The sequence below is a fragment of the Coregonus clupeaformis genome, chromosome 17 (genome assembly GCF_020615455.1).
Source record: "Coregonus clupeaformis isolate EN_2021a chromosome 17, ASM2061545v1, whole genome shotgun sequence".
NCBI classification, from domain to species: Eukaryota; Metazoa; Chordata; class Actinopteri; order Salmoniformes; family Salmonidae; genus Coregonus; species Coregonus clupeaformis.
The window spans coordinates 48,143,282-48,169,608 of NC_059208.1; the positions used below are offsets into that span (position 1 = coordinate 48,143,282).

At 45.3% G+C, this 26,327-nt stretch overlaps 1 protein-coding gene across 2 annotated transcripts in view; it reads right to left on the bottom strand.

The window, feature by feature from the left end:
* Positions 1 to 26,327, bottom strand: part of pag1 (phosphoprotein membrane anchor with glycosphingolipid microdomains 1) — an 87,030-nt gene that overhangs the window by 7,594 nt on the left and 53,109 nt on the right. For both annotated transcript variants that reach the window (XM_045226389.1, XM_041903556.2), the window contains 6 exons: positions 16,216 to 16,265; positions 10,703 to 10,922; positions 6,783 to 6,834; positions 4,392 to 4,494; positions 3,680 to 3,867; positions 3,002 to 3,502 (listed from right to left, as the gene is read on the bottom strand). In XM_045226389.1, the coding sequence (XP_045082324.1) occupies positions 3,002 to 3,502; positions 3,680 to 3,867; positions 4,392 to 4,494; positions 6,783 to 6,834; positions 10,703 to 10,869 (1,011 nt within the window). In that variant the 5' untranslated portion in view covers positions 10,870 to 10,922; positions 16,216 to 16,265. The remainder of the gene's footprint in view (positions 1 to 3,001; positions 3,503 to 3,679; positions 3,868 to 4,391; positions 4,495 to 6,782; positions 6,835 to 10,702; positions 10,923 to 16,215; positions 16,266 to 26,327) is intronic.

Genomic DNA, 26,327 nt, shown 5'->3' on the forward strand with positions numbered 1-26,327 from the left:
TTTTCCCCTGTCTCCTCCTCTCCCCCTCTCTTCTTCTCCTCTCCGCAGCGCCGTAACAAAGACACCCACCTCCTCTCCTCTCCTCTCCTCCACTCTAATCTGCATACATTACCATACACATTACGGTCTGACAAGACAAATCACCAGCCAACACCAGTCACACCGCCACCGAGAATAAAGAACATTTCGGGTTAACCTTAAATCAGCCCCAGGGTGTCTGCAAATGTGTGTGTGTCCATACGATTCCGTCCGTGCGTGTGTAATATGGAGGTTGTAAAAATAAAAGTGGGGGTAGAGGCGCAGTGAGGAGAATTAATGCTGACTCCACATTCCAACACGGGGGGACGCAATAGGAACAGGCTTTGGGGGTGCAGGTGGCCCAGCGCAGCCCTGCGGTTGGTTCATTATTTCATCATATAGTAGGGAGCCAGAGGGTCAAGCTGGGCTAGGCGTCACCTGCTGTCCAATACTACACTTTTATTACTGATCAGCTAATTGGCTGGAGCTTCAGAGACAAAGGAAGGTTGCTAGGAGAAAAGCCACAAAGGAGGGTTAGACAGACATGGCTGTGTGCGAGTGAGTGTGTGTGTTGGGAGGGGGTTGTAGTTTGGGTATGTGTGTGTGCGTGCATGTGTGTACGTGTATGTGTTTGCGTGCACGTGTGGGTGTGGGTGTGGGTGTGGGTGTGGGTGTGGGTGTGTGTGTGGGTGTGTGCACTTTGTTTTATTACGGGCAACAAGTTCAGTACACATCACTGCATTCTTTACCAGAAAGTAGGCTGGCCCTCTTTGAAGTCACGTACAGTGGGGAGAACAAGTATTTGATACACTGCCGATTTTGCAGGTTTTCCTACTTACAAAGCATGTAGAGGTCTGTAATTTTTATCATAGGTACACTTCAACTGTGAGAGACGGAATCTAAAACAAAAATCCAGAAAATCACATTTTATGATTTTTAAGTAATTAATTTGCATTTTATTGCATGACATAAGTATTTGATCACCTACCAACCAGTAAGAATTCCGTCTCTCACAGACCTGTTAGTTTTTCTTTAAGAAGCCCTCCTGTTCACCACTCATTACCTGTATTAAATGCACCTGTTTGAACTCGTTACCTGTATAAAATAGCCGGCCGCGACCGGGAGACCCATGGGGCGGCGCACAATTGGCCCAGCGTCGTCCAGGATAGGGGAGGGAATGGCCGGCAGGGATGTAGCTCAGTTGGTTGAGCATGGTGTTTGCAACGCCAGGGTTGTGGGTTCAATTCCCAAGGGGGGCCAGTAATAAAAAAAATATATATATATATAAAATAGAATAATGTATGCACTCACTAACTGTAAGTCGCTCTGGATAAGAGCGTCTGCTAAATGACTCAAATGAAATGAATGAAATGAATAAAAGGCACCTGTCCACACACTCAATCAAACAGACTCCAACCTCTCCACAATGGCCAAGACCAGAGAGCTGTGTAAGGACATCAGGGATAAAATTGTAGACCTGCACAAGGCTGGGATGGGCTACAGGACAATAGGCAAGCAGCTTGATGAGAAGGCAACAACTGGAAGAAAATGGAAGAAGTTCAAGATGACGGTCAATCACCCTCGGTCTGGGGCTCCATGCAAGATCTCACCTCGTGGGGCATCAATGATCATGAGGAAGGTGAGGGATCAGCCCAGAACTACACGGCAGGACCTGGTCAATGACCTGAAGAGAGCTGGGACCACAGTCTCAAAGAAAACCATTAGTAACACACTACGCCGTCATGGATTAAAATCCTGCAGCGCACACAAGGTCCCCCTGCTCAAGCCAGCGCATGTCCAGGCCCGTCTGAAGTTTGCCAATGACCATCTGGATGATCCAGAGGAGGAATGGGAGTAGGTCATGTGGTCTGATGAGACAAAAATAGAGCTTTTTGGTCTAAACTCCACTCGCCGTGTTTGGAGGAAGAAGAAGGATGAGTACAACCCCAAGAACACCATCCCAACCGTGAAGCATGGAGGTGGAAACATCATTCTTTGGGGATGCTTTTCTGCAAAGGGGACAGGACGACTGCACCGTATTGAGGGGGAGGATGGATGGGGCCATGTATCGCAAGATCTTGGCTAACAACCTCCTTCCCTCAGTAAGAGCATTGAAGGTGGAGTCGTGGCTGGGTCTTCCAGCATGACAACGACCCGAAACACACAGCCAGGGCAACTAAGGAGTGGCTCCGTAAGAAGCATCTCAAGGTCCTGGAGTGGCCTAGCCAGTCTCCAGACCTGAACCCAATAGAAAATCTTTGGAGGGAGCTGAAAGTCCGTATTGCCCAGCGACAGCCCCGAAACCTGAAGGATCTGGAGAAGGTCTGTATGGAGGAGTGGGCCAAAATCCCTGCTGCAGTGTGTGCAAACCTGGTCAAGACCTACAGGAAACGTATGATCTCTGTAATTGCAAACAAAGGTTTCTGTACCAAATACTAAGTTCTGCTTTTCTGATGTATCAAATACTTATGTCATGCAATAAAATGCAAATTATTTACTTAAAAATCATACAATGTGATTTTCTGGATTTTTGTTTTAGATTCCGTCTCTCACAGTTGAAGTGTACCTATGATAAAGATTACAGACCTCTACATGCTTTGTAAGTAGGAAAACCTGCAAAATCGGCAGTGTATCAAATACTTGTTCTCCCCACTGTAGGTTGATTCATCGCTCTCTTTTTATTTATAAAGCTCTCTCACAAAAACTCCCGGCGTACCTAACTTCATTAATAACCTTTAGATCTCTCTCTTCTCGGGATCCTAATCGAGCGGTAGAGGGAGTCTCCTTTCCCATTGTTCTCTTCCTACTCCAACTTGAGGCTGAGGCCAGAGCAAAGGATGCAAATCACTATCTTGTGAATCAATGCATCTAGTATTGTGAGGAATCCTTAGAGCTGTCGTCCTACTGTCTTGTTTACTCAATTTTTCTGTCACACACATTGGCTTACACAAACACAGACAGAAACACAGACAACCATCCTCACCTCTCCGTTGTGAAGTGCGGCCCCCATTACCACCACCCCTCCTGCGTCCATCATGGTAGGCTGGTTGTCATTCTCATCCAGCACCTTGTCAGGTACAGGCGGGGGTCTCTCCTCCTCCTCCTCGGGCTCCTCTGTGGGGCTCACAGCAGCAGCGATGGTGGCTGAGCGCCTGGCCTCCAGGTCTGCACTGTGACGGCTCTTCTTGTTCAGATCCACCGAGGCGTACTCCACTCCCGCGCACAGGGGCCCCCGCTCCGGGGTGCTGCAGGGGCTGAGGTGGCCGTTGTGGAGGGCTGGACATTGGTGGGAAAGTGGTAGGTGGTTGTGGAGGTGGTGAGGGTCGTCACCGGGGCTGAGGGGGGACGTAGTACCGTGTCCATTGGGTAGACCTACAGCCAGGCTGCCTGGATGGTCCTTCAGCTCTTTGACAGTCTCGTACAGGGAGTCTTCAATGCTCACGTCACGGGACGCCGTCAAGACGCCGCCTCTCTCCTTCACCACCTAGTTTAGTTGATTGAGACAGCCGTCAGTACATTAGGACTAATCTTCCTGGGTTTCTACTGCAACACATAATAGACAACACAATTCAGTACAAGTACACAATAAACACAAGAGGACTCATTCCAATAAGTAGCTGTATAAATACATAGGAACAACAACAGCATGAATCCCTAAAACCTCGTAGGTGCCGTCTCCAGAGACAGGTAGAGGGGGTCCGCTGGAGGATCCCATACCCTCCAGGGCGTTGTTGGGTGGGATGCTGGGCAGCTCGCGGTCCTGGGGACACTTGGAGCTCCGCAGCTCTGACTGGCTGGACAGCATCTCCTCAGAGGGCTGGGGACTGCTGTCCTGGGTGTCTGTCAACACTGGGAGAGGATGGATCAATCAAATTGAATCTTTTTTTTTTTTTTTTTAGATGAGTTGGGTTGGGTTGAGTTTCATTTAAATTAATTGGACACAACAAAGGGGGAGTGTGTGGGTGGGTGGTTATGCCGGGTTAACAGAGAGAGAGTTTGAGAATGGAGGCCTTAATCTTAAACAACATTGCATCTTTGAAAGCTGCAGTGGACAATTTGGACTAGTTAGCCTGCTCATTCACATATCTTGTTTGCGCTTTAGCCAACTCCTTTGTGGTTTGTTGTCATGCCAGAAGGCCTATAGCCAACAGTAGAACTGGCTACAACACAAACTGATCTGTTACCAGACTATAATTGGAACACGTCTCATGGACTAGATAGCCACAGGTGTGGAAGCAAAATGAATAATCAAGCAAGTGTGTAAAGTGAAGGTTAAATGTAGATGTAATAATGTATGCTGAATGAATATTCCACTCTCTGAAACGGCGACAAACAAACAACACGTGCAGAAGAAGTCATTGTGTGTGTGTTACCTGTACCACTGGTTAGTGGGCCGTTGTGTGAACTGCTCACCACTAGGTCAGTCCCTGGGCTGTCCACAGACTGACTACCGGTAAACGTCTCTCTCTCAGACACCTGTACAATAGTGACAAGGACTAGGTTAGGATGGGTCTATGTGGCTTAATATAGACAGAGATCTGGGATCAGTTTACCCTACCCTAAATCCCTATGTGGTCCTGTGTGGCTCAGTTAGTACACATACAAAAAACATATGCACTCACTGTACTATAAGTCACTTTGGATAAAAACATCTGCTAAGTGGAGCCAAATACATTACACATACATTAAATCAGTGTCAACAAACTCCTCAATCTGAGAGAAAATCTAATATATTTACACTTTAACTCATATTAACATCATGACATTGTGGGGGGAGAAACGGGCATTGAGCTAGCAGCCACTGCAGGCCTTTGTTTGTTGTTTTTCAGACACCTCACTGATAGAAAACCAAATGAGGCAGTGAGATATAGCTCTATAGCACCTTGTAGTGGCTGTGTCTGGTAATGACTGTTGCTAGGCTGAATCTGATGGAGTTAGCGGTGCAGCACTTCGCCTGTGGAGGACAAGACAAAGCCCCTATTTAACCCGTCACTCTGTGACAGACACACCACTGTTTAATTGAAGTCCTCTTCAATATTTTCACAGGCGAGGCTCTACATTACGGCGTAAAGGTTACTCTCCAGATATCCAATCCATCAGTTAAAAAGGTTTCCACATCCCCGGAGGTGTGAGCCGAGCGAGTGTGACAGCATGTGGTTGGAATGAAAGGAGGATGTCAGTTTATCTCTGAAAGAGAGATATTTATCTCACTTAATCACCCCTTGTAAGTGTAATGTGTTCGTTACTATAGCTAATGCCCAAACCCCACCTCTTTAAGGAATACCTGGGATAGGATAAAGTAATCCTTCTACCCCCCAAAAAAATAAAAAAAAACATTGTAAAGTGGTTATCCCACTGGCTATAAGGTGAATGCACCAATTTGTAAGTCGCTCTGGATAAGAGCGTCTGCTAAATGACGTAAATGTAAATGTAAATGTAATGGTTCTCATCATCATGGAATAGCTGTGGATAGTGTAATAATTAATAATATGCACTCAGAATCCCATTGAAATAAACAGTTTACTATGCAATTAATATGCTAACTTGTGAACTTGTGAAAGAAAAGGTGAATTACATATTGTGGCTCTGAAAATACTAATTCTTCTCTGAGAACATTACAGTTTATATAAAGATACTGCAGACCGATGTGAAAGTCACATTGTTTCCAGACCAGAGTACACAGAGTGTGTGTGTGTGTGTTAAAGTGATAGAGCGAGAGAGTGTGTCGGAGTAAATATTTTGACTGCATTTATCACATTAAACGAATACTCCTTCCCCGTTCTGGAATTCATGTCTCCCTTCTGTCCATTCCTTCCCGGATAATGTTGACCTCTGAACTCTTGACCTGGGTCATCCTCCCTCCCATTCTGCACCACACTTAGACAAAGGAGTGAATGGCCCTCGCTCTGTCCCTCGCTCTGTCCCTCGCTCTGTCCCTCGCTCTGTCTCTCGCTCTGTCCCTCGCTCTGTCCCTCTCTGTCTCTCGCTCTGTCCCTCACTCTCTCCCTCGCTCTGTCCCTCTCTCTCTCCCTCTCTCTCTCCCCCTCTCTCTGTCCCTCTCGCTCCCCCCATCTTCCTCTCTATCGCGAGCTCTCTCCCCCTCTCTCTGTCCCTCTCTCCCTCTCTCTCTCCCCCTCTCTCTGTCCCTCTCTCTCTGTCCCTCTCTCTCTGTCCCTCTCTCTGTCCCTCTCTCTTCCCCTCTCTCTGTCCCTCTCTCTCCCCCCCTCTCTCTGTCCCTCTCTCTCTCCCCATCTTCCTCTCCCTCTCGCTCCCCCCTTCTTCCTCTCTATCGCGAGCTCTCTCTCCACCTCCCTGTGGTCATTATGGATGCTAATGTGACTGCCTCAGGCTTGACACCCCCTGACACCCAGAGAGAGAGAGACACACACACGCTTGCATGCACACAGGCAAATGCACAAATGCACACACAAACAGCTTCACAACTCACAGCCGTTGTCTCCTCTCCAAGAGTCTAACCCAGGCAGACACCAACCCACCCACTCAACCCTTCTGCTAGCTAGACAAGTTGTCTCTGACATGTTCTCTCCCTTGTTTTCATTGACTAACCCTGTGATGATCAACGTTTTCACAAGCCCAACCCTCAGTCACTGAAGTGTCGAGAGGAACGTCTGACAGAAAATGAAAGGAGAGATATACACTGTAGCAGACTAACTTCTACTTGCTGTTTTAAGTGAAGGAAGCGAGGGAACGCTTTAAAAGAGGGAAAAGAGGAAAGAAAAGAGGACTACTTCAGACAGACTCACTCCATTCATGAGGTTCTCATGGTCTCCTGGGTGGCCATTGGATTTATTTTGCCTGGAGAAGAAGAAGGAAGAAGGAAGATGGTGATTAAAACTTTGACTTTGTCTCTGAAGCCTCTGAACTACAGTATACAGTCTGCAGAAGACTCTAATAATGCAGTCACCCAACTGTGCTGGTCTGTCTGCCGGTACCAAAGTAAGAATGTGATCAATAAACTATTAGTTAGCGCCTCCCGAGTGGCGCAGCGGTCTAAGGCGTCACTACAGACCCGGGTTCGATCCCAGGCTGTGTTAAATAAAGGTTAACCAGTTAAATAAAGGTGAAATAAAAAATATATAAAAATTGCTGGCCGTGACCGGGAGACCCGTGAAGCGCCGCACAATTGGCCCAGCGTCGTCCGGGTTAGGGGAGGGTTTAGCAGGGATTTCCTTGTCTCATCGTGCTCTAGTGACTCCTTGTGGCGGGCCGGGCGCCTGCAAGCTGACTTCGATCGCCAGCAGGACGGTGTTTCCTCCGACACATTGGTGTGGCTGGCACTCGGGTTAAGCGAGCAGCGTGTCAAGAAGCAGTGCGGCTTGTCAGGGTTGCGTTTCGGAGGACACATGGCTCTCAACCTTCGCCTCTCCCGAGTCCATAGGGGAGTTGCAGCGATGGGACAAGACTAACTACCAATTGGGGAGAAAAGTACAATTTTTAATATAAAATAATAATATATATACAGTGAGGGAAAAAAGTATTTGATCCCCTGCTGATTTTGTATGTTTGCCCACTGACAAAGAAATGATCAGTCTATAATTTTAATGGTAGGTTTATTTGAACAGTGAGAGACAGAATAACAACAAAAAAATCCAGAAAAATACATGTCAAAAATGTTATAAATTGATTTGCATTTTAATGAGGGAAATAAGTATTTGACCCTCTCTCAATCAGAAAGATTTCTGGCTCCCAGGTGTCTTTTTTACAGGTAACGAGCTGGATTAGGAGCACACTCTTAAAGGGAGTGCTCCTAATCTCAGCTTGTTACCTGTATAAAAGAGACCTGTCCACAGAAGCAATCAATCAATCAGATTCCAAACTCTCCACCATGGCCAAGACCAAAGAGCTCTCCAAGGATGTCAGGGACAAGATTGTAGACCTACACAAGGCTGGAATGGGCTACAAGACCATTGCCAAGCAGCTTGGTGAGAAGGTGACAACAGTTGGTGCGATTATTCGCAAAAGAACTGTCAATCTCCCTCGGCCTGGGGCTCCACGCAGGATCTCACCTCGTTGAGTTGCAATGATCATGAGAACGGTGAGGAATCAGCCCAGAACTACACGGTAGGATCTTGTCAATGATCTCAAGGCAGCTGGGACCATAGTCACCAAGAAAACAATTGGTAACACACTACGCCGTGAAGGACTGAAATCCTGCAGGGCCCACAAGGTCCCCCTGCTCAAGAAAGCACATATACATGCCCGTCTGAAGTTTGCCAATGAACATCTGAATGATTCAGAGGAGAACTGGGTGAAAGTGTTGTGGTCAGATGAGACCAAAATCGAGCTCTTTGGCATCAACTCAACTCGCCGTGTTTGGAGGAGGAGGAATGCTGCCTATGACCCCAAGAACACCATCCCCACCGTCAAACATGGAGGTGGAAACATTATGCTTTGGGGGTGTTTTTCTGCAAAGGGGACAGGACAACTTCACCGCATCAAAGGGACGATGGACGAGGCCATGTACCGTCAAATCTTGGGTGAGAACCTCCTTCCCTCAGCCAGGGCATTGAAAATGGGTCGTGGATGGGTATTCCAGCATGACAATGACCCAAAACACACGGCCAAGGCAACAAAGGAGTGGCTCAAGAAGAGCACATTAAGGTCCTGGAGTGGCCTAGCCAGTCTCCAGACCTTAATCCCATAGAAAATCTGTGGAGGGAGCTGAAGGTTCGAGTTGCCAAACGTCAGCCTCGAAACCTTAATGACTTGGAGAAGATCTGCAAAGAGGAGTGGGACAAAATCCCTCCTGAGATGTGTGCAAACCTGGTGGCCAACTACAAGAAACATCTGACCTCTGTGATTGCCAACAAGGGTTTTGCCACCAAGTACTAAGTCATGTTTTGCAGAGGGGTCAAATACTTATTTCCCTCATTAAAATGCAAATCAATTTATAACATTTTTGACATGCGTTTTTCTGGATTATTTTGTTGTTATTCTGTCTCTCACTGTTCAAATAAACCTACCATTAAAATGATAGACTGATCATTTCTTTGTCAGTGGGCAAACGTACAAAATCAGCAGGGGATCAAATACTTTTTTCCCTCACTGTATATATATACAAAATAAAATAAAACTATTAGTTACAACTGAAATCAACAGTACAACTACAGTGCCTTCAGAAAGTATTCATACACCATGACTTATTACACATTTTGTTGTGTTACAGCCTGAATTCAAGATGGATGACATAATGATTTTTAGAAATGTTTGCAAATGAAATACATACATATCTAATTTACATAAGTATTCACACCCGAGTCAATACATGTTAGAATCACCTTTCGCAGCGATTACAGCTGTGAGCCTTTCTGGGTAAGTCTCTAAAAGCTTTGCACACCTGGATTGTGCAACATTTGCACATTATTCTTTTAAAAATTCTTCAAGCTCTGTCAAGTTGGTTGTTGATCATTGCTAGACAGACATTTTCAAATCTGGCCATAGATTGGCAAGACTGTAAGTATGCTACTCAGGAACATTCAATGTCGTCTTGGTAAGCAACCAGTGTATATTTGGCCTTGTGTTTTAGGTTATTGTCCTGGAGAAAGGTGAATTTTCTCCCAGTGTCTGTTGGAAAGCAGACTGAACCAGGTTTTCCTCTATGATTTTTTCCATTTATTTTTATCCTAAAAAAACTCCCCAGTCCTTGTCAATAGCAAGCATACCCATAACATGATGCTGCCTCCACCATGCTTGAAAATATGAAGACTGGTACTCAGTGATGTGTTGGATTTGCCCCAAACATAACACTTTGTAAAGTTAATTTCTTTGTCACATTTTCGCAGTATTACGTTAGTGCCTTATTGCAAACAGGATGCATGTTTTGGAATATTTTTATTCTATACAGGCTTCCTTCTTTTCACTCTGAAATGTATGTTAGTATTGTGGAGTAACTACAATGTTGCTGATCCATCCTTAGTTATCTCCTATCACAGCCATTAAACTTTGTAACTGTTTTAAAATCACCATTGGACTCATGGTAAAATCCCTGAGCGGTTTCCTTCCTCTATGGCAACTGAGTTAGGAAGGGCACCTGTATCTTTGTTGTGACTGGGTGTATTGATACAACATCCAAAGTGTAATTAATAACTTCACCATGCTCAAATGGATATTCAATGTCTGCTTTTTATTTTATTTTTACCCATCTACCAATAGGTGCCCTTCTTTGTGAGGCATTGGAAAACCTCCCTGGTCTTTGTGGCTGAATCTGTGTTTGAAATTAAGTGCTTGATTGAGGGACTTTACAGATAATTGTATGTGTGGGGTACAGAGATGAGGTAGTGATGTTAAAAACTATTATTGCACACAGAGTGAGTCCATGCAACTTATTATGTGAATTGTTAAGTACATTTTTACTCCTGAACTTATTTAGGCTTGCCATAACAAAGAGGTGAAGACTTATTGACTCAAGATATTTTAGCTTTTCATTTGTAATTCATTTGTAAACATTTGCAAACATAATTCCACTTTGACATTATGGGGTATTGTGTGTAGATCAGATACACAAAATCTCAATTTAATCCATTTTAAATTCAGGTTGTAACACAACAAAATGTGGACAAAGTCAAGGGGTGTGAATACTTTGAGGGCACTGTAAGTACAATTACAGTATTATTAATTTTATTTTATTGTGTGTGTGTGTGTGTGTCCTACGTGTCCCACTCACCCCTGGCAGCTGGCACAAAGCTGCAGTAGCAGCGAGAGCAGCACCAACGCAGAGATGACCATCAGGGTGCCCACTAGGACCAGCGGCTCGTTGCCTAGAGATGTCGCCGTGGCGACCCCTGAACCCGCGTCCCCTGGCCCCAACAAGGCACTCAGCACCGGAGCCATGATGCATCACACACTGGGAGGGGACCTGCTAGGAAGGGGGCATCACACACACCCTAGGGAGGAGGGAGGGAGAGAGAGAGAGGGAGGGAGAGAGGGGGAGAGAGAGAGAGAGAGAGAGAGAGAGAGAGAGAGAGAGAGAGAGAGAGAGAGAGAGAGAGAGAGAGAGAGAGAGAGAGAGAGAGAGAGAGAGAGAGAGAGAGAGAGAGAGAGAGAGAGAGAGAGAGAGAAAGAGAGAGAGAGAACATCAACACAGTTGCATCAAAAGAATAGTGCACAAGGTCATTGATCAAGGAAGACAGTAAATGTACCACCTCTGATCCACATCTGACTCAGGTTCTTTCTCTTTATTCTATAGTGACCATAACAGGTTCATTCTCTTCATTCTATACTGGCCATCAGTGGTGTAAAGTACTTAAGTAAAAAAAAAAGTACCATACGTAAAACACATTTTTAAAAAAATGTATGCACACATGACGGTAAGTCGCTTTGGATAAAAGCGTCTGCTAAAATGGCATATTATTATAAGTAAAAATACTTTAAAGTACTACTTAAGTAGTTTTTTGGGGTATCTGTACTTTACTTTACTATATATATTTTTGACAATTTTTATTTCACTACATTCCTAAAGAAAATAATGTACGTTTTACTCCATACATTTCCCCTGACATCCAAAAGTACTCGTTACATTTAGAATGCTTAGCAGGACAGGAAAATTGTAAAATTCACGCACTTATCAAGAGAACATCCCTGGTAATCCCTACTGCCTCTGACCTGGTGGACTCACTAAACACACATGCTTCTTTTGCACATGATGTCTGAGTGTTAGAGTGTTCTCCTGGCTATCCGTAAATTAAAAAAACAAGAGAATGGTGCCGTCTGGTTTGCTTAATATAATTAATTTGAAGTGATTTATACTTTTACTTTTGATACTTAAGTATATTTTAGCAATTAAATTTACTTTTAACACTTAAGTATAATTAAAACCAAATACTTTTAGACTTTTACTCAAGTAGTATTTTATTGGGTGACTTTCACTCATACTCAAGTATGACAATTGGGTACTTTTTCCACCACTGCTGGCCATAAAAGGTTATTTCTCTTCATTCTATACTGGTCATAACAGGTTATTTCTCTTCATTCTATACTGGTCATAACAGGTTATTTCTATTCATTCTATACTGTTCATAACAGGTTATTTCTCTTCATTCTGTACTGGCCATAACAGGTTCTTTCTCTTCATTCTATACAGTTCATAACAGTATTGTGCAGTGCTCTTCCACGACTAAACAAATCTATTCTAATCAGATATACCTGCAGTTGATAGATATATACTATAGTTACTTTGAGTTATGTTGCCACTTTCCAAATCATCAAATCATCAAATCATCACCCTTTAATGCAAAATGTGTCTTTTGTCTGTAATGTCTTTTTGGTTATGTGTCGGACCCCAGTAAGACTTGCTGTCACCGTTGGCGTTGGCTAATGGGGTACCTAATACATTTACATTTACATTTACATTTACGTCATTTAGCAGACGCTCTTATCCAGAGCGACTTACAAATTGGTGCATTCACCTTATAGCCAGTGGGATAACCACTTAACAATTATTATTATTTATTTTATTTTATTTTTATCAAATAAAAAAATCTAATCCAATAGAAGACATTCTAATATCATTACAGTGGATATTAATTCATCATATAGCACTTAATTCTGTTACTGTTGTGCTATTACAGATCTGCCTAGTTCACATGCAGTTGTTGCAATGTAGTGCAGTGTTTTAAAACAGCCACAAGGGGTCAAGCCAGTGCAAACACAGACTGCAATGCAGGCATTCAGGGTCATACTATGTGCTACAGACCTGCTGCAGTCCCCTCACTCAGAGAATACTACAGAACTTGCATACTGCGCATGTAATAAGTAAACTCCCCATGTAAAGCCATATTTGCCTGAACAATATCCTAGAGGGTTAGGCTTAATTCAAATCAAAACAAATGTTATTCATCACATGCTTCGTAAAAAACAGGTGTAGACTAACAGTGAAATGCCTACTTACGGGCCCCTCCCAACAATGCAGAGAGAAAGAAAATTGAGAAATAATTGAAAAATAAAACACGTAATAATAAAAGCAATAATAAATACACAATGAGTAACGCTAACTTGGCTATATACATGGGGTACCAGCACAGAGTCGATGTGCATATAAGTAGGAATAAAGTGACAGATAATAAACAGCAGCATATGTGATCAGTCAAAAAAGTTGTACTGGGTTCTGGGCCTTACGCACTACCCTCAGTAGCACCTTGCGGTTGAATGCCAAGCAGTTGCCATACCAAGAGGTAATGCAGCCAGTCAAGATGCTCTCAACGGTGCAGCTGGGCCCATGCCAAATCTTTTCAGCCTCCAGATGGAGGAAGAGGCGTTGTCATGCCGTCTTCACGACTGTGTTGGTGTGTGTGGACCATGTTAATACCTTAGTGATGTGCACACTGAGAAGCTTGAAGCTCTCTACCAGCTCCACTACAGCCCTGTCAATGTGAATGTCCTGTAGTCCACGATCAGCTCATTTGTCTTGCTGACTTTGAGGGAGAGGTTGTTGTCCTGGCACCACACTACCAGGTCTCTGACCTCCTCCCTATAGGCTATCTCATCGTCGTCGGTGATCAGGCCTACCACCGTTGTGTTGTCGGCAAACTTAATGATGGTGTTGGAGTTGTGCGTGGCGACGCAGAATTGGGTGAACAGGGAGTACAGGAGAGGACTAAGGACGCACCCATGAGGGGTCCCTGTGTTGAGGATCAGCGTGGCACTAAGCCCAAAACAGATGGGATGGCATATCGCTAAAGAATGCTGTGGTTGCCATGCTGGTTAAGTGTGCCTTGAATTATAAATAAATCACAGACAGTGTCACCAGCAAAGCACCCCTAAACCATAACACCTCCTCCTCCATGCTTTATGGTGGGAACTACACATGCAGAGATCATCCGTTCACCCTCACCGCGTCTCACAAAGACAAGGCGGTTGCAACCAAAAATCTCAAATTTGGACTCCAGACCAAAGGACAAATTTCCACCAATCTAATGTCCATTGCTCGTGTTTCTTGGCCCAAGAAGGTCTCTTCTTCTTATTGGTGTCCTTTAGTAGTGGTTTCTTTGCAGCAATTCGACCATGAAGGCCTGATTCACACAGTCCCCTCTGAACAGTTGATGTTGAGATGTGTCTGTTACTTGAACACTGTGAAGCATTTATTTGGGCTGCAATTTCTGAGGCTGGTAACTCTAATGAACTTATCCTCTGCAGCAGAGGTAACTCTGGGTCTTCCATTCCTGTGGCGGTCCTCATGACAGTCAGTTTCATCATAGCGCTTGATGGTTTTTGCAAGTGAACTTGAAGAAACTTTCAAAGTTCTTGAAATGTTCTGTATTGACTGACCTTCATGTCTTAAAGTAATGATGGACTGTCGTTTCTCTTTGCTTATTTGAGCTGTTCTTGACATAATATGGACTTGGTCTTTTACACAACTGATTGGCTCAAACGCATTAAGAAGGAAATAAATTCTACAAATTAACTTTTAACAAGGCACACCTGTTAATTGAAATGCATTCCAGTTGACTACCTCATTAATCTGGTTGAGAGAATGCCAAGAGTGTGCAAAGCTGTCATCAAGGCAAAGGGTGGCTATTTGAAGAATCTCAAATATAAAATATATTTTGATTTGTTTAACACTTTTTTGGAAAAAAACATTATGTTGTCATCCAGAGTCACATTTATCTATTTCCCAAGCTATATCACACTATATTACATACAGTAGGTTTTTAAAGGACCAAAGAGTTTGGTGTGCTTCGTGTTTCCATTTATAGCACAGGCTATACAAACGCCTCACACCGCGTGGCTGCTGCCACTCTAACCTGGTGGTCCCTGCACGCACAACCCACGTGGAGTTCCAGGTCTCTGGCAGCCTCTGGAACTACCGTTCTGCGGCCAATAAGGCAGAGTTCATCTCAGCCTATGCTACCCTCCAGTCCCTCGACTTCTTGGCGCTGATGGAAACATGGATTACCACAGAAAACACTGCTACTCCTACTGCTCTCTCCTCGTCTGACCATGTGTTCTTGCATACCCCGAGAGCATCTGGTCAGCGGGGTGGTGGCACAGGAATCCTCATCTCTCCCAAGTGGACATTCTCTCTTTCTCCCCTGACCCATCTGTCTATCTCCTCATTTGAATTCCATGCTGTCACAGTCACTAGCCCATTCAAGCTTAACATCCTTATCATTTATCGCCCTCCAGGTTCCCTTGGAGAGTTCATCAATGAGCTTGACGCCTTGATAAGTTCCTTTCCTGAGGATGGCTCACCCCTCACAGTTCTGGGTGACTTTAACCTCCCTACGTCTACCTTTGACTCATTTCTCTCTGCCTCCTTCTTTCCACTCCTCTCCTCTTTTGACCTCACCCTCTCACCGTCCCCCTACTCACAAGGCAGGCAATACGCTTGACCTCATCTTTACTAGATGCTGTTCTTCTACTAATCTCACTGCAACTCCCTCCAAGTCTCCGACCACTACTTTGTATCCTTTTCTCTCTCGCTCTCCTCCAACACTACTCACTCTGCCCCTACTCAGATGGTAATGCGCCGTCGCAACCTTCGCTCTCTCTCTCCCGCTACTCTCTCCTCTTCCATCCTATCATCTCTTCCCTCTTCTCAATCCTTCTCCCTCCAATCTCCTGATTCTGCCTCCTCAACCCTCCTCTCCTCCCTTTCTGCATCCTTTGACTCTCTATGTCCCCTATCCTCCCGGCCGGCTCGGTCCTCCCCTCCTGCTCCGTGGCTTGACAACTCATTGCGAGCTCACAGAACAGGGCTCCGGGCAGCCGAGCGGAAATGGAGGAAAACTAGAATCTCTACATTTTCTTCCTCTGTTTCTGCTGCTAAAGCCACTTTCTACCACTCTAAATTCAAAGCATCTGCCTCTAACCCTAGGAAGCTCTTTGCCACCTTCTCCTCCCTGCTGAACCCCCCCCTGCACATGCAGACACACAGAGAGTGTGTGGTGTGAAACTCCATCCAGTAGCAGAGTGAAAACCACCCCGGCCTCAGTGTCAACATGACATCATAGGACAAATAAACACCCACCAAATTATTATTATTAGAATGATCAGCACTCAGTGGTGGGGACTAAAGACCAGTGCTGAGAAGTGACACCAAGGAGCTATGTATGTAAACATACATACTATAAATAAACTAGTCTTTAAACACTCTACTGACCCTCAGTGCCAGAGTGAGACATATACACTTTTATCACTCCTGTGAGTTACAGTGCAAGCAGAAAGTAAACAGAAACTTACCTTGACACCTTGGTTACACAGGCTGTGGTTATTCACTAGCTCGTCCTTGCCTGCAGAGAGGAGAGAGAGTAGTTACTAGCTATGGGAAGTAGCGTGGTGATGTAGAGTAGAGAACTGCAGAGCGTACAGCAGGGTGGGGTATATTGACATGCATGGATGGCACACAGAAATGTATACAGTAACTGAGATGATAATGACTGGGTGACATCATGACATCATCCCACTGCATTCTATGTATCATCTGAGATGTGATCTGTCTGTCCCTGATTCTCAACAGACAGAGGACACCTACTAGAGAGGGACAACACATAACAGTGGGCTGTAACTGTTCCGTCTGTCACTGCTCACTGTGGTGACTGCAGCCTCTCTCCAGTCTCCACACTAAATGACTCACCCTACAACTCCTGAAAACACAACAAGAATGACAAACATCAGGAACGGGCTTTGATAAAAATTCAGATGGGATACTTTGGCTCTTGATTTTCTGGTTTGTCCAGAAAGCTGGTTTATGGGTCATAGGGAGTATACAGTAAGTTATGCCATGCCTTCTCAAGTTCATTTTCCTTGGTGAACAAAAAAAATGCAGAGTTGTTTAAGAATATTTCAGCAAGCAACTCATTGATCGTACTTTCTGGTTACGTCCCAAATGGCACCCTATTCCCTACATAGTGGACTACTTTTGACCAGAGCCCTATGGGCTCTATAGGGAAGAGTGCCATTTGTGAAGCAGTCTATGAGTAACTGCCAGTCAATGGGCGTGTTCGAGAGCATCAAAAGCATCATGTATCATGGGTAAATTGTGACTGACTGACTGATCTACAAATAATATTGAGTAGTTATTTATGATGCAAGGTGATCTGTAGATCAGTCAGTGTGTGCTATTGGTCTTCACAGGCCCAAAAAGTTGGACCCGTTCCGAAATGAACCTGGGGCTTTCCCACCCGGACCCGATATGCATAATTAAAATAGTAATAATGTAGAGACCTGTTCTGAACGCACCCGAGGACAACTAGACTCGTTCCGTGTAGACCTGGTCGGATCCAGACCAGGTGAGGGAAGCAGCAGAAAAGTCATTTTTTAACCTACTTTATTAACCGGAGCTGATAAAGCGCAAGAGGAGGGAGAGAGAGTTGACACTAGCAGGCGGGGAAGGGGCCGTACTGTGAGCATGGGGCGCAGGGAGGAGGGAGGGAGACAGCAACCAACCAAGCCGACTCGCTTCTATAGTAGACTAATAGCTGCCATAGCTAGGTTATTTATCATTAAATATGATTACGTAGTACCTGTCTTGGACTGCATCAAACCGGGATAAACTAGTTAAGCTAGCTAATGTTAGCTAGCTAGGCTAACAGACTGCAGTGCATGCGCTTTCTCATCCTACAGTTACAAATAACAACAACTCCATTCAGAATATTAAGTAACAGCCTACCTGTTGGCTCTTGGTCATTGTAGCATGTCCTTCTACTTTAACTTTTAATTCTGTCATTTAGTTAAATTTTCCATTGGTTAGATATCTCCTAACTTTTGCCACACCTGGAGCGAGGCTCTATGACTGTAGCCTATTGCTGCTTTGACGACTTATGATTGGCTAACAAGCTACACGCCCCACACTCCACTCTCATGAAAAGCAAGAGCAGCAGCATAAATTATATCATTTATTTCTCTCTCTCTACTGCAGCAGTCACGTTCAGATCTGTACAGGTCCTTCTGGACAAGGCAGTTAAAATTACACATACCTGAGACCCGTGACAATCATATCAGATCCAACCCAGACCTGTGACATTATTTAGCATTCTGGATCCGGATCCGCTCCTGTCCCGGATCGGGTCTCGGGTATTCGGGTAACTCTAGTGTGTGCCTCTCTCTCTGTTGGCTTGTGAGAGACAGACACACACAGCAGCTAATTACAGACTGACTGACTGGCACGGATACTGCCGTGTCACCATGGCAACTCTGTATTCTCCCCCACCCCTTCATGATTATTTATGGTTCGCGGGCAACAATTATATAAATGTTTTAATCATGCTTCCCTGAACAGCACTGAGTGAAGGGACACAGGTGGAAGAATGATGATGATGAGGTTCCAGCTCCATCTGATGTTTAGAAACTCAGTAGAGACCAATAATAATAACTCTCATCCCATTCCCTAGTCCAATAATAATAACTCTCATCCCATTCCCTAGTCCAATAATAATAACTCTCATCCCATTCCCTAGTCCAATAATAATAACTCTCATCCCATTCCCTAGTCCAATAATAATAACTCTCATCCCATTCCCTAGTCCAATAATAATAACTCTCATCCCATTCCCTAGTCCAATAATAATAACTCTCATCCCATTCCCTAGTCCAATAATAATAACTCTCATCCCATTCCCTAGTCCAATAATAATAACTCTCATCCCATTTCATAGTCCAAGAATAATAACTCTCATCCCATTTTGTCCTTCACAAGCTTATAACACCAACAATTTCAATTATTTCATATATATTTTTGGGAAAACAATCAAACAGGATATCTACGTGAAGCTAACTCAGAAGAAAAGCAGAATAACTCTTCCAGCTCATCTTCTTCCCAGTCTGTCCATTATACCTTTTCCCCTTTAAAAACTGAATACACACCAAAGACAGCTACATTCTTTCATATATTTTACATTGTGAAAAAACACCCTCCAGACCTCTGTGTGAGACTAAATGAACCCAGCAGCAATAAGCCCCAAGCCACAAAGTGCTCTCCTCTCTCCTCTCACTCTCCTACCTGAAACAAGAAATCCCTCCACACTCCAGTCTTAATATGAGAAAAACAGAGTCTTGGAAGAGAGAGAAGAGAGAGAAGAGAGAGAACGTTCTATTCCCTGCCATAGAAAATAACAAAATGGAAAAGCCATTTAAAGTAGGAATGTGTTTAGACTGGAGCGGAGAGGCCTCCTGCTTTCCGCCCAGCAAACACACACACACGCACGCACACAGACACACACACGCACACAGACACACCAGCTCTGACTGCAGCGACCCGCCGCCCAGCGCAGCACCACGGGGCTGCAGACTCAGGGACCCCTGCAAAATCACAGCCTCCATCTGCACCGTACAGTATTCCTCCGCACTAGAACATAACGCTACCTCTGTGAGCAGTGTGTGGCTTGCTAGCCGCAGGCTGATGGTCTGAGAGAGCGACATATGCACACTGGCACGCCCGCGGAACACCACCTTCTCTGTGTGAGTACACACACACACACACACACACACACACACACACACACACACACACACACACACACACACACACACACACCACACTCACACACTCTGAAACGCATAGCTGGATGGCTCTTGAGAACTCTTCCCAGGGAGGACTCTCATGTGAGAGCCAGAGGCATTTCCTGAATAAAGAATTAGATATGAGAATAGGCTAAAAAGCTCACTCTGGAATAATAATACAATGAGGAAATTTGGGTTTGGGGGGGGGTTTGTTATTTTATAAGTAATGGGCTTTTGTGGACAAAGATTAGGTGGAAGTGAGAGTGTGCTCAAAAGTGCACTTTCATATAATAACCTTTTTTTTTTGTACAAGCAAAGCAAATAAAAAAGTGATGACTAAAATGTATTCAAAGTTATGCAAATTGTTTGCATTTTGAAGAAATCCTATGCCTCATTTTCGTGAAATTAAACTTCCATGGCACTCTTGTTGTGTGAGGGAATGTTTCATACAATACAAGGGATTCTTACATTCTTGTATCAGACACAAATTCCTCTGTGACGTTCTTCAACTTGACAGAGTGAGAGCAGAAAGACATGTCCAACAAAGACCAGCTCTAACAGGTCCTTCTCCGCCTCTCATCAGGATTTCATGCCATACAGCATATGTTGCTGTCTCTCTGTGTGTGTGTGTGTGTGTGTGTGTGTGTGTGTGTGTGTGTGTGTGTATATATATATATATGTGTGTCTGCTTGTGTTTGTCAGTCTGACAGGCCTAATGATAATCAATGCCACGCTAATCAGCATGTGTCACCCTCTCTCCCCCATGATGCCTCTGGGCACGTCCTCACACCTCGTGCCCCCCTCCCTGACACACCCCTCATCTGACCACGCTCGCCATCTTGTGTTCTGTCCACGGCTCCGTAGGGCCATGTGTCTGAGTGGTGGGGGGGGCTAGAAACACAACTGTAAGAGCTAGGAACAAGCATTTCGCTTACCACCAAGTACTAAGTCATGTTTTGCAGAGGGGTCAAATACTTATTTCCCTCATTAAAATGCAAATCAATTTATAACATTTTTGACATGCGTTTTTCTGGATTTTTTTGTTGTTATTCTGTCTCTCACTGTTCAAATAAACCTACTGTAATGACGCTCCAGGAGAGTGAGGATCCATTTGCAGTTTTATTACAATCTTGACAATCTTGGTCGTACAAACAGGGTCAATAGCCAGCAGACACAACAGTAGGGATAAGGCAACTCGTAATCCAGGTACAGGCATAAGGTCAGGGCAGGCAGCAAGCTTACAACAATCAGTCCAGTAAAGAATATAGTCCAAGGCAGACAGCAAAGAATCAAGGAGGGAAAAACAGTCCAGAGTAAATCCACGGGTAGACAGACACAGGCGAAAACGCTCAGAAATGATCACCAGGGCTAACAAGACTTCGCAAAGAGAGAGAGTTAGAGAGCACCTAAATAGTCTACTGATGGGAGTCAGGTGCAACGGTAATCAGAGCCAGGTATGTGGGAAATGAAGTTCAGGGGTTTAATACTCAGGAGAGGGTTCCCTCTGGTGGTGAGCAGGAGGAACAGCGAGAGCCTCGTTTGTGACACCTACCATTACAATTATAGACTGATAATTTCTTTGTCAATGGGAAAATGTGTTTCCCCTCACTGTGTGTATATATCTATATATATATATATTGTGACGTCACGAGAGGCTACACAGCTTTCAGCGGGATTGCTCAAGTAGTGCAAGGAGACAAGGTTCAAACAAAACAAGGATTTTATTATAGGTCTTGGGAAATTAACGAAAATATAACAAAATTCTGTTCTCTTGTGGCTCTTTAAGGGTTAACAGTTCAGGGATGTCTCTTCCACATCCAAAATCATAATTCTCACTGCTCAGATAACTTTTCCCCAGCCTTACTGTAGTCCACGTTGCAGCTAGTGGCCAACCCAGCAAAAAGTCCTTCCAAATGTCTCTCACGTATTTCCACAGGTGCATATATCCAAAGGTGAGTATTTCCCAAAGGTAAGTATCTCCAAATCCTTATATTCCTCATGGAAGTGGACGTGCAGCACTCTTGTCCTCCAGAGAGCCCAGGTTGGAGACTGTGTCTCTTCACTTCCCAAACCTTCAGCTCATCAGCTCCTCATTTGTTTCAGCTGCGTGGGAAGATTGGCCATAGAAGGGTGGAGTTCCCAACCATACCAGCAGATGGAGCCATAGCTGTCTGGGTTTGCAGCCACCTCAGGGGGATGTAACGTCCCTCCAGGACACAGCCTCTCGTGACATCACACATCCCCTCCTCGGGACCGACGTCCTCGCCGGGGTAAAGGCAGCGAAGAAGGCATCACGCCGGGAGAGGGCGTCCGCATTGCCGTGGTGCTTGCCAGACTGCTCTCTCTTCAACTCCTCCAACTCTAGGACCAGGGACTCAGCCTCCTGTTGTCTCTCCTTGAGTTTCTTACTGAACGCATCAGCCTTGGTTTTAGCAGAGTTTAGCTTCTGTTGAGCAGCTTTCAGTTCCTTCTCTCTCTCTGCCTCCGCATTCTTCATCTTGTTCTCCAACACCTTGTACTTCTCCTCTGCCTTCTTCTGGACCTCCTTACTACTGCGCAGGGTCTCCTCACACTCCTCGATGGTCCTGCGCAGCCTCTCCAGCTCCTCCTGTTGCTTAGGGAAGGAGCTCTGTTGGAGTTTAGCCTGGAGGATATCTAACTCTTCTGTCTTCATGTCTAACTGTTGCTTTAACAAACGATACCTCTCAGCGGTCCCCTTCAGACCAGACAGTTCTTTGTCCAGATTCTGTAGCTCCGTCTCTGTGTCGGTCTGGGCACCTGCCATCCCTATCAGAGCCCGGGCGGGAGTGAGTAACTCGGAGGATTGCACCGGAGCCTTCCCAGGATGAGTCTTGCCTCTCCGTTTCCGAGGTACTCGGGTTATCCTCTCCTGAGACTCTCTCCAGAGTGGGTAAAAGGCTGGGCAGTCTCGTCCAATTAGGACAGGGACGGGGAGGGAATCAACCACCCCCGCCGTCGTGTGTATGGTTCCCCGTGTGCTGGTCATTGTAAGTTCAGTAATGGGGTATTCTCTGGTGTCCCCATGGACACAGGAAACTGGGAGGACTTTCCCCGGGGTCAGACACGTTGGGCCCACCAAATCCTTACGCACCAGGGTGGCCCGGCTACCAGAATCCAGTAAGGCCTCCACATCATGGTGATTCACAGTTACCGGGCAGGTGGGGGGTCGATCTGGGCCGCCATCTACGACTCCCAAGAGCGAGGCAAAAGCGGTGTGTGGGTGCTGAGCTGGAGGACTCCGCAGTGGGCATAGGTTCATCGGCTGGTTTCCCCACACTGCCAGGAGATATGTCCCATCTCCCCACACCGGTAACACTGTCGAAGTTTCCCCCTCCTGGTGTACTCTTCTTGGACCCGCCTGGTTTCTGGCTCCCCCTGGAGCCGGGATAAGTCCTGACGTGGCTGGGTTCGAGACCTTGGGGTCCTTTGGACGGGTTCTTCCCATTTGTGGTGGGGCCGCACTCCTGGGGTCTTTTCGGGAAGCATTCAGCATCTCCGCTGTGGCCTGGTACTTTTCCACAGCTTCCACGGTCAGATCAGCCGTGGTCAAGGCCTGTTGACTGATGAACCGTTTTGCCTCATAAGGCAGGGCGCGTAGGTAACGATCCACCACAACGGCCTCCACCACCGCCGCTGCTGTATTCCTCTGCGGATCCAGCCATTTCCTTGCGATTCGGACAAGTTCATGCATCTGCGCCCGAGGAGGTTGGTCTGGTTGGAAGGTCCAGCTGTGAAAGCGCTGGGCCATACCAAACTTTGTGAGTCCATATCTGCTGAGGATCTCAGACTTCAGGGCATCATAGTCAGTAACCTGGTCAGGGCCCAGGTCCCGGACAGCATTCAGCGATTCCCCGGTTAGAAAGGGGGCTAACAGACCAACCCACTGTTGCTTGGGCCAGGCTTCCCTAGTGGCCGTGGCCTCAAATGCATGCAGGTATGCCTCAATGTCATCGGTAGCTCCCATCTTAGATATAAAGTCACTTGCCTTTATTGGGCGGGTATTTTGGACAACCCTCTGTCTCTGCAACTGCAATTCCTCTGCCTTCAGAAGGTTGGCTTTCTTTGCTCCTCCAAGAGAGCCACGTTTGCTTGCATCTGGGCTTGCTGGCCAGCAACAAGGGCTTTCAATATGTCCTCCATTTCAGTCGGCGGGGAGCCTACGTCCAACTTGGAAAACTGGGTGATCAAACCTTCGGTATCCTCCTCTGACATGCACTATTAACGCTGAGCGTGCCTGTATTCTCCACCATCTGTGACGTCACGAGAGGCTACACAGCTTTCAGCGGGATTGCTCAAGTAGTGCAAGGAGACAAGGTTCAAACAAAACAAGGATTTTATTATAGGTCTTGGGAAATTAACGAAAATATAACAAAATTCTGTTCTCTTGTGGCTCTTTAAGGGTTAACAGTTCAGGGATGTCTCTTCCACATCCAAAATCATAATTCTCACTCGCTCAGATAACTTTTCCCCAGCCTTACTGTAGTCCACGTTGCAGCTAGTGGCCAACCCAGCAAAAAGTCCTTCCAAATGTCTCTCACGTATTTCCACAGGTGCATATATCCAAAGGTGAGTATTTCCCAAAGGTAAGTATCTCCAAATCCTTATATTCCTCATGGAAGTGGACGTGCAGCACTCTTGTCCTCCAGAGAGCCCAGGTTGGAGACTGTGTCTCTTCACTTCCCAAACCTTCAGCTCATCAGCTCCTCATTTGTTTCAGCTGCGTGGGAAGATTGGCCATAGAGGGGTGGAGTTCCCGACCATACCAGCAGATGGAGCCATAGCTGTCTGGGTTTGCAGCCACCTCAGGGGGATGTAACGTCCCTCCAGGACACAGCCTCTCGTGACATCACAATATATATATATATATATATATATATATGTTTATATATATATATATATATATATATATATATATATATACACAGTGGGGAGAACAAGTATTTGATACACTGCCGATTTTGCAGGTTTTCCTACTTACAAAGCATGTAGAGGTCTGTAATTAACAAAAATCCAGAAAATCACATTGTATGATTTTTAAGTAATTAATTTGCATTTTATTGCATGACATAAGTATTTGATACATCAGAAAAGCAGAACTTAATATTTGGTACAGAAACCTTTGTTTGCAATTACAGAGATCATACGTTTCCTGTAGGTCTTGACCAGGTTTGCACACACTGCAGCAGGGATTTTGGCCCACTCCTCCATACAGACCTTCTCCAGATCCTTCAGGTTTCGGGGCTGTCGCTGGGCAATATGGACTTTCAGCTCCCTCCAAAGACTTTCTATTGGGTTCAGGTCTGGAGACTGGCTAGGCCACTCCAGGACCTTGAGATGCTTCTTACGGAGCCACTCCTTAGTTGCCCTGGCTATGTGTTTCGGGTCGTTGTCATGCTGGAAGACCCAGCCACGACCCATCTTCAATGCTCTTACTGAGGGAAGGAGGTTTTTGGCCAAGATCTCACGATACATAGCCTCATCCATCCTCCCCTCAATACGGTGCAGTCGTCCTGTCCCCTTTGCAGAAAAGCATCCCCAAAGAATGATGTTTCCACCTCCATGCTTCACGGTTGGGATGGTGTTCTTGGGGTTGTACTCATCCTTCTTCTTCCTCCAAACACGGCGAGTGGATTTTAGACCAAAAAGCTATATTTTTGTCTCATCAGACCACATGACCTTCTCCCATTCCTCCTCTGGATCATCCAGATGGTCATTGGCAAACTTCAGACGGGCCTGGACATGCGCTGGCTTGAGCAGGGGGACCTTGCGTGCGCTGCAGGATTTTAATCCATGACGGCGTAGTGTGTTACTAATGGTTTTCTTTGAGACTGTGGTCCCAGCTCTCTTCAGGTCATTGACCAGGTCCTGCCATGTAGTTCTGGGCTGATCCCTCACCTTCCTCATGATCATTGATGCCCCACGAGGTGAAATCTTGCATGGAGCCCCAGACCGAGGGTGATTGACCGTCATCTTGAACTTCTTCCATTTTCTAATAATTGCGCCAACAGTTGTTGCCTTCTCACCAAGCTGCTTGCCTATTGTCCTGTAGCCCATCCCAGCCTTGTGCAGGTCTACAATTTTATCCCTGATGTCCTTACACAGCTCTCTGGTCTTGGCCATTGTGGAGAGGTTAGAGTCTGTTTGATTGAGTGTGTGGACAGGTGTCTTTTATACAGGTAACGAGGTCAAACAGGTGCAGTTAATACAGGTAATGAGTGGAGAACAGGAGAGCTTCTTAAAGAAAAACTAACAGGTCTGTGAGAGCCGGAATTCTTACTGGTTGGTAGGTGATCAAATACTTATGTCATGCAATAAAATGCAAATGAATTACTTAAAAATCATACAATGTGATTTTCTGGATTATTTTTTTTTGATTCCGTCTCTCACAGTTGAAGTGTGCCTATGATAAAAATTACAGACCTCTACATGCTTTGTAAGTAGGAAAACCTGCAAAATCGGCAGTGTATCAAATACTTGTTCTCCCCACTGTATATACACTACAAAAGTTTTAGAACACCTACTCATTCAAGGGTTTTTCTTTATGTTTACTATTTTCTACATTGTAGAATAATAGTGAAGACATCAAACCTATGAAATAACACATATGGAATCATGTAGTAACCAAGAAAGTGTTAAACAAATCAAAATATATTTTATATTTGAGATTCTTCATAGCCACCCTTTGCCTTGATGACAGCTTTGCACACGCTTGGCATTCTCTCAACCAGCTTCACCTGGAATGAGTTTCCAACAGTCTTGAAGGAGTTCCTACATATGCTAAGCACTTGTTGGCTGCTTTTCCTTCACTCTGCGGTCCGACTCATCCCAAACCA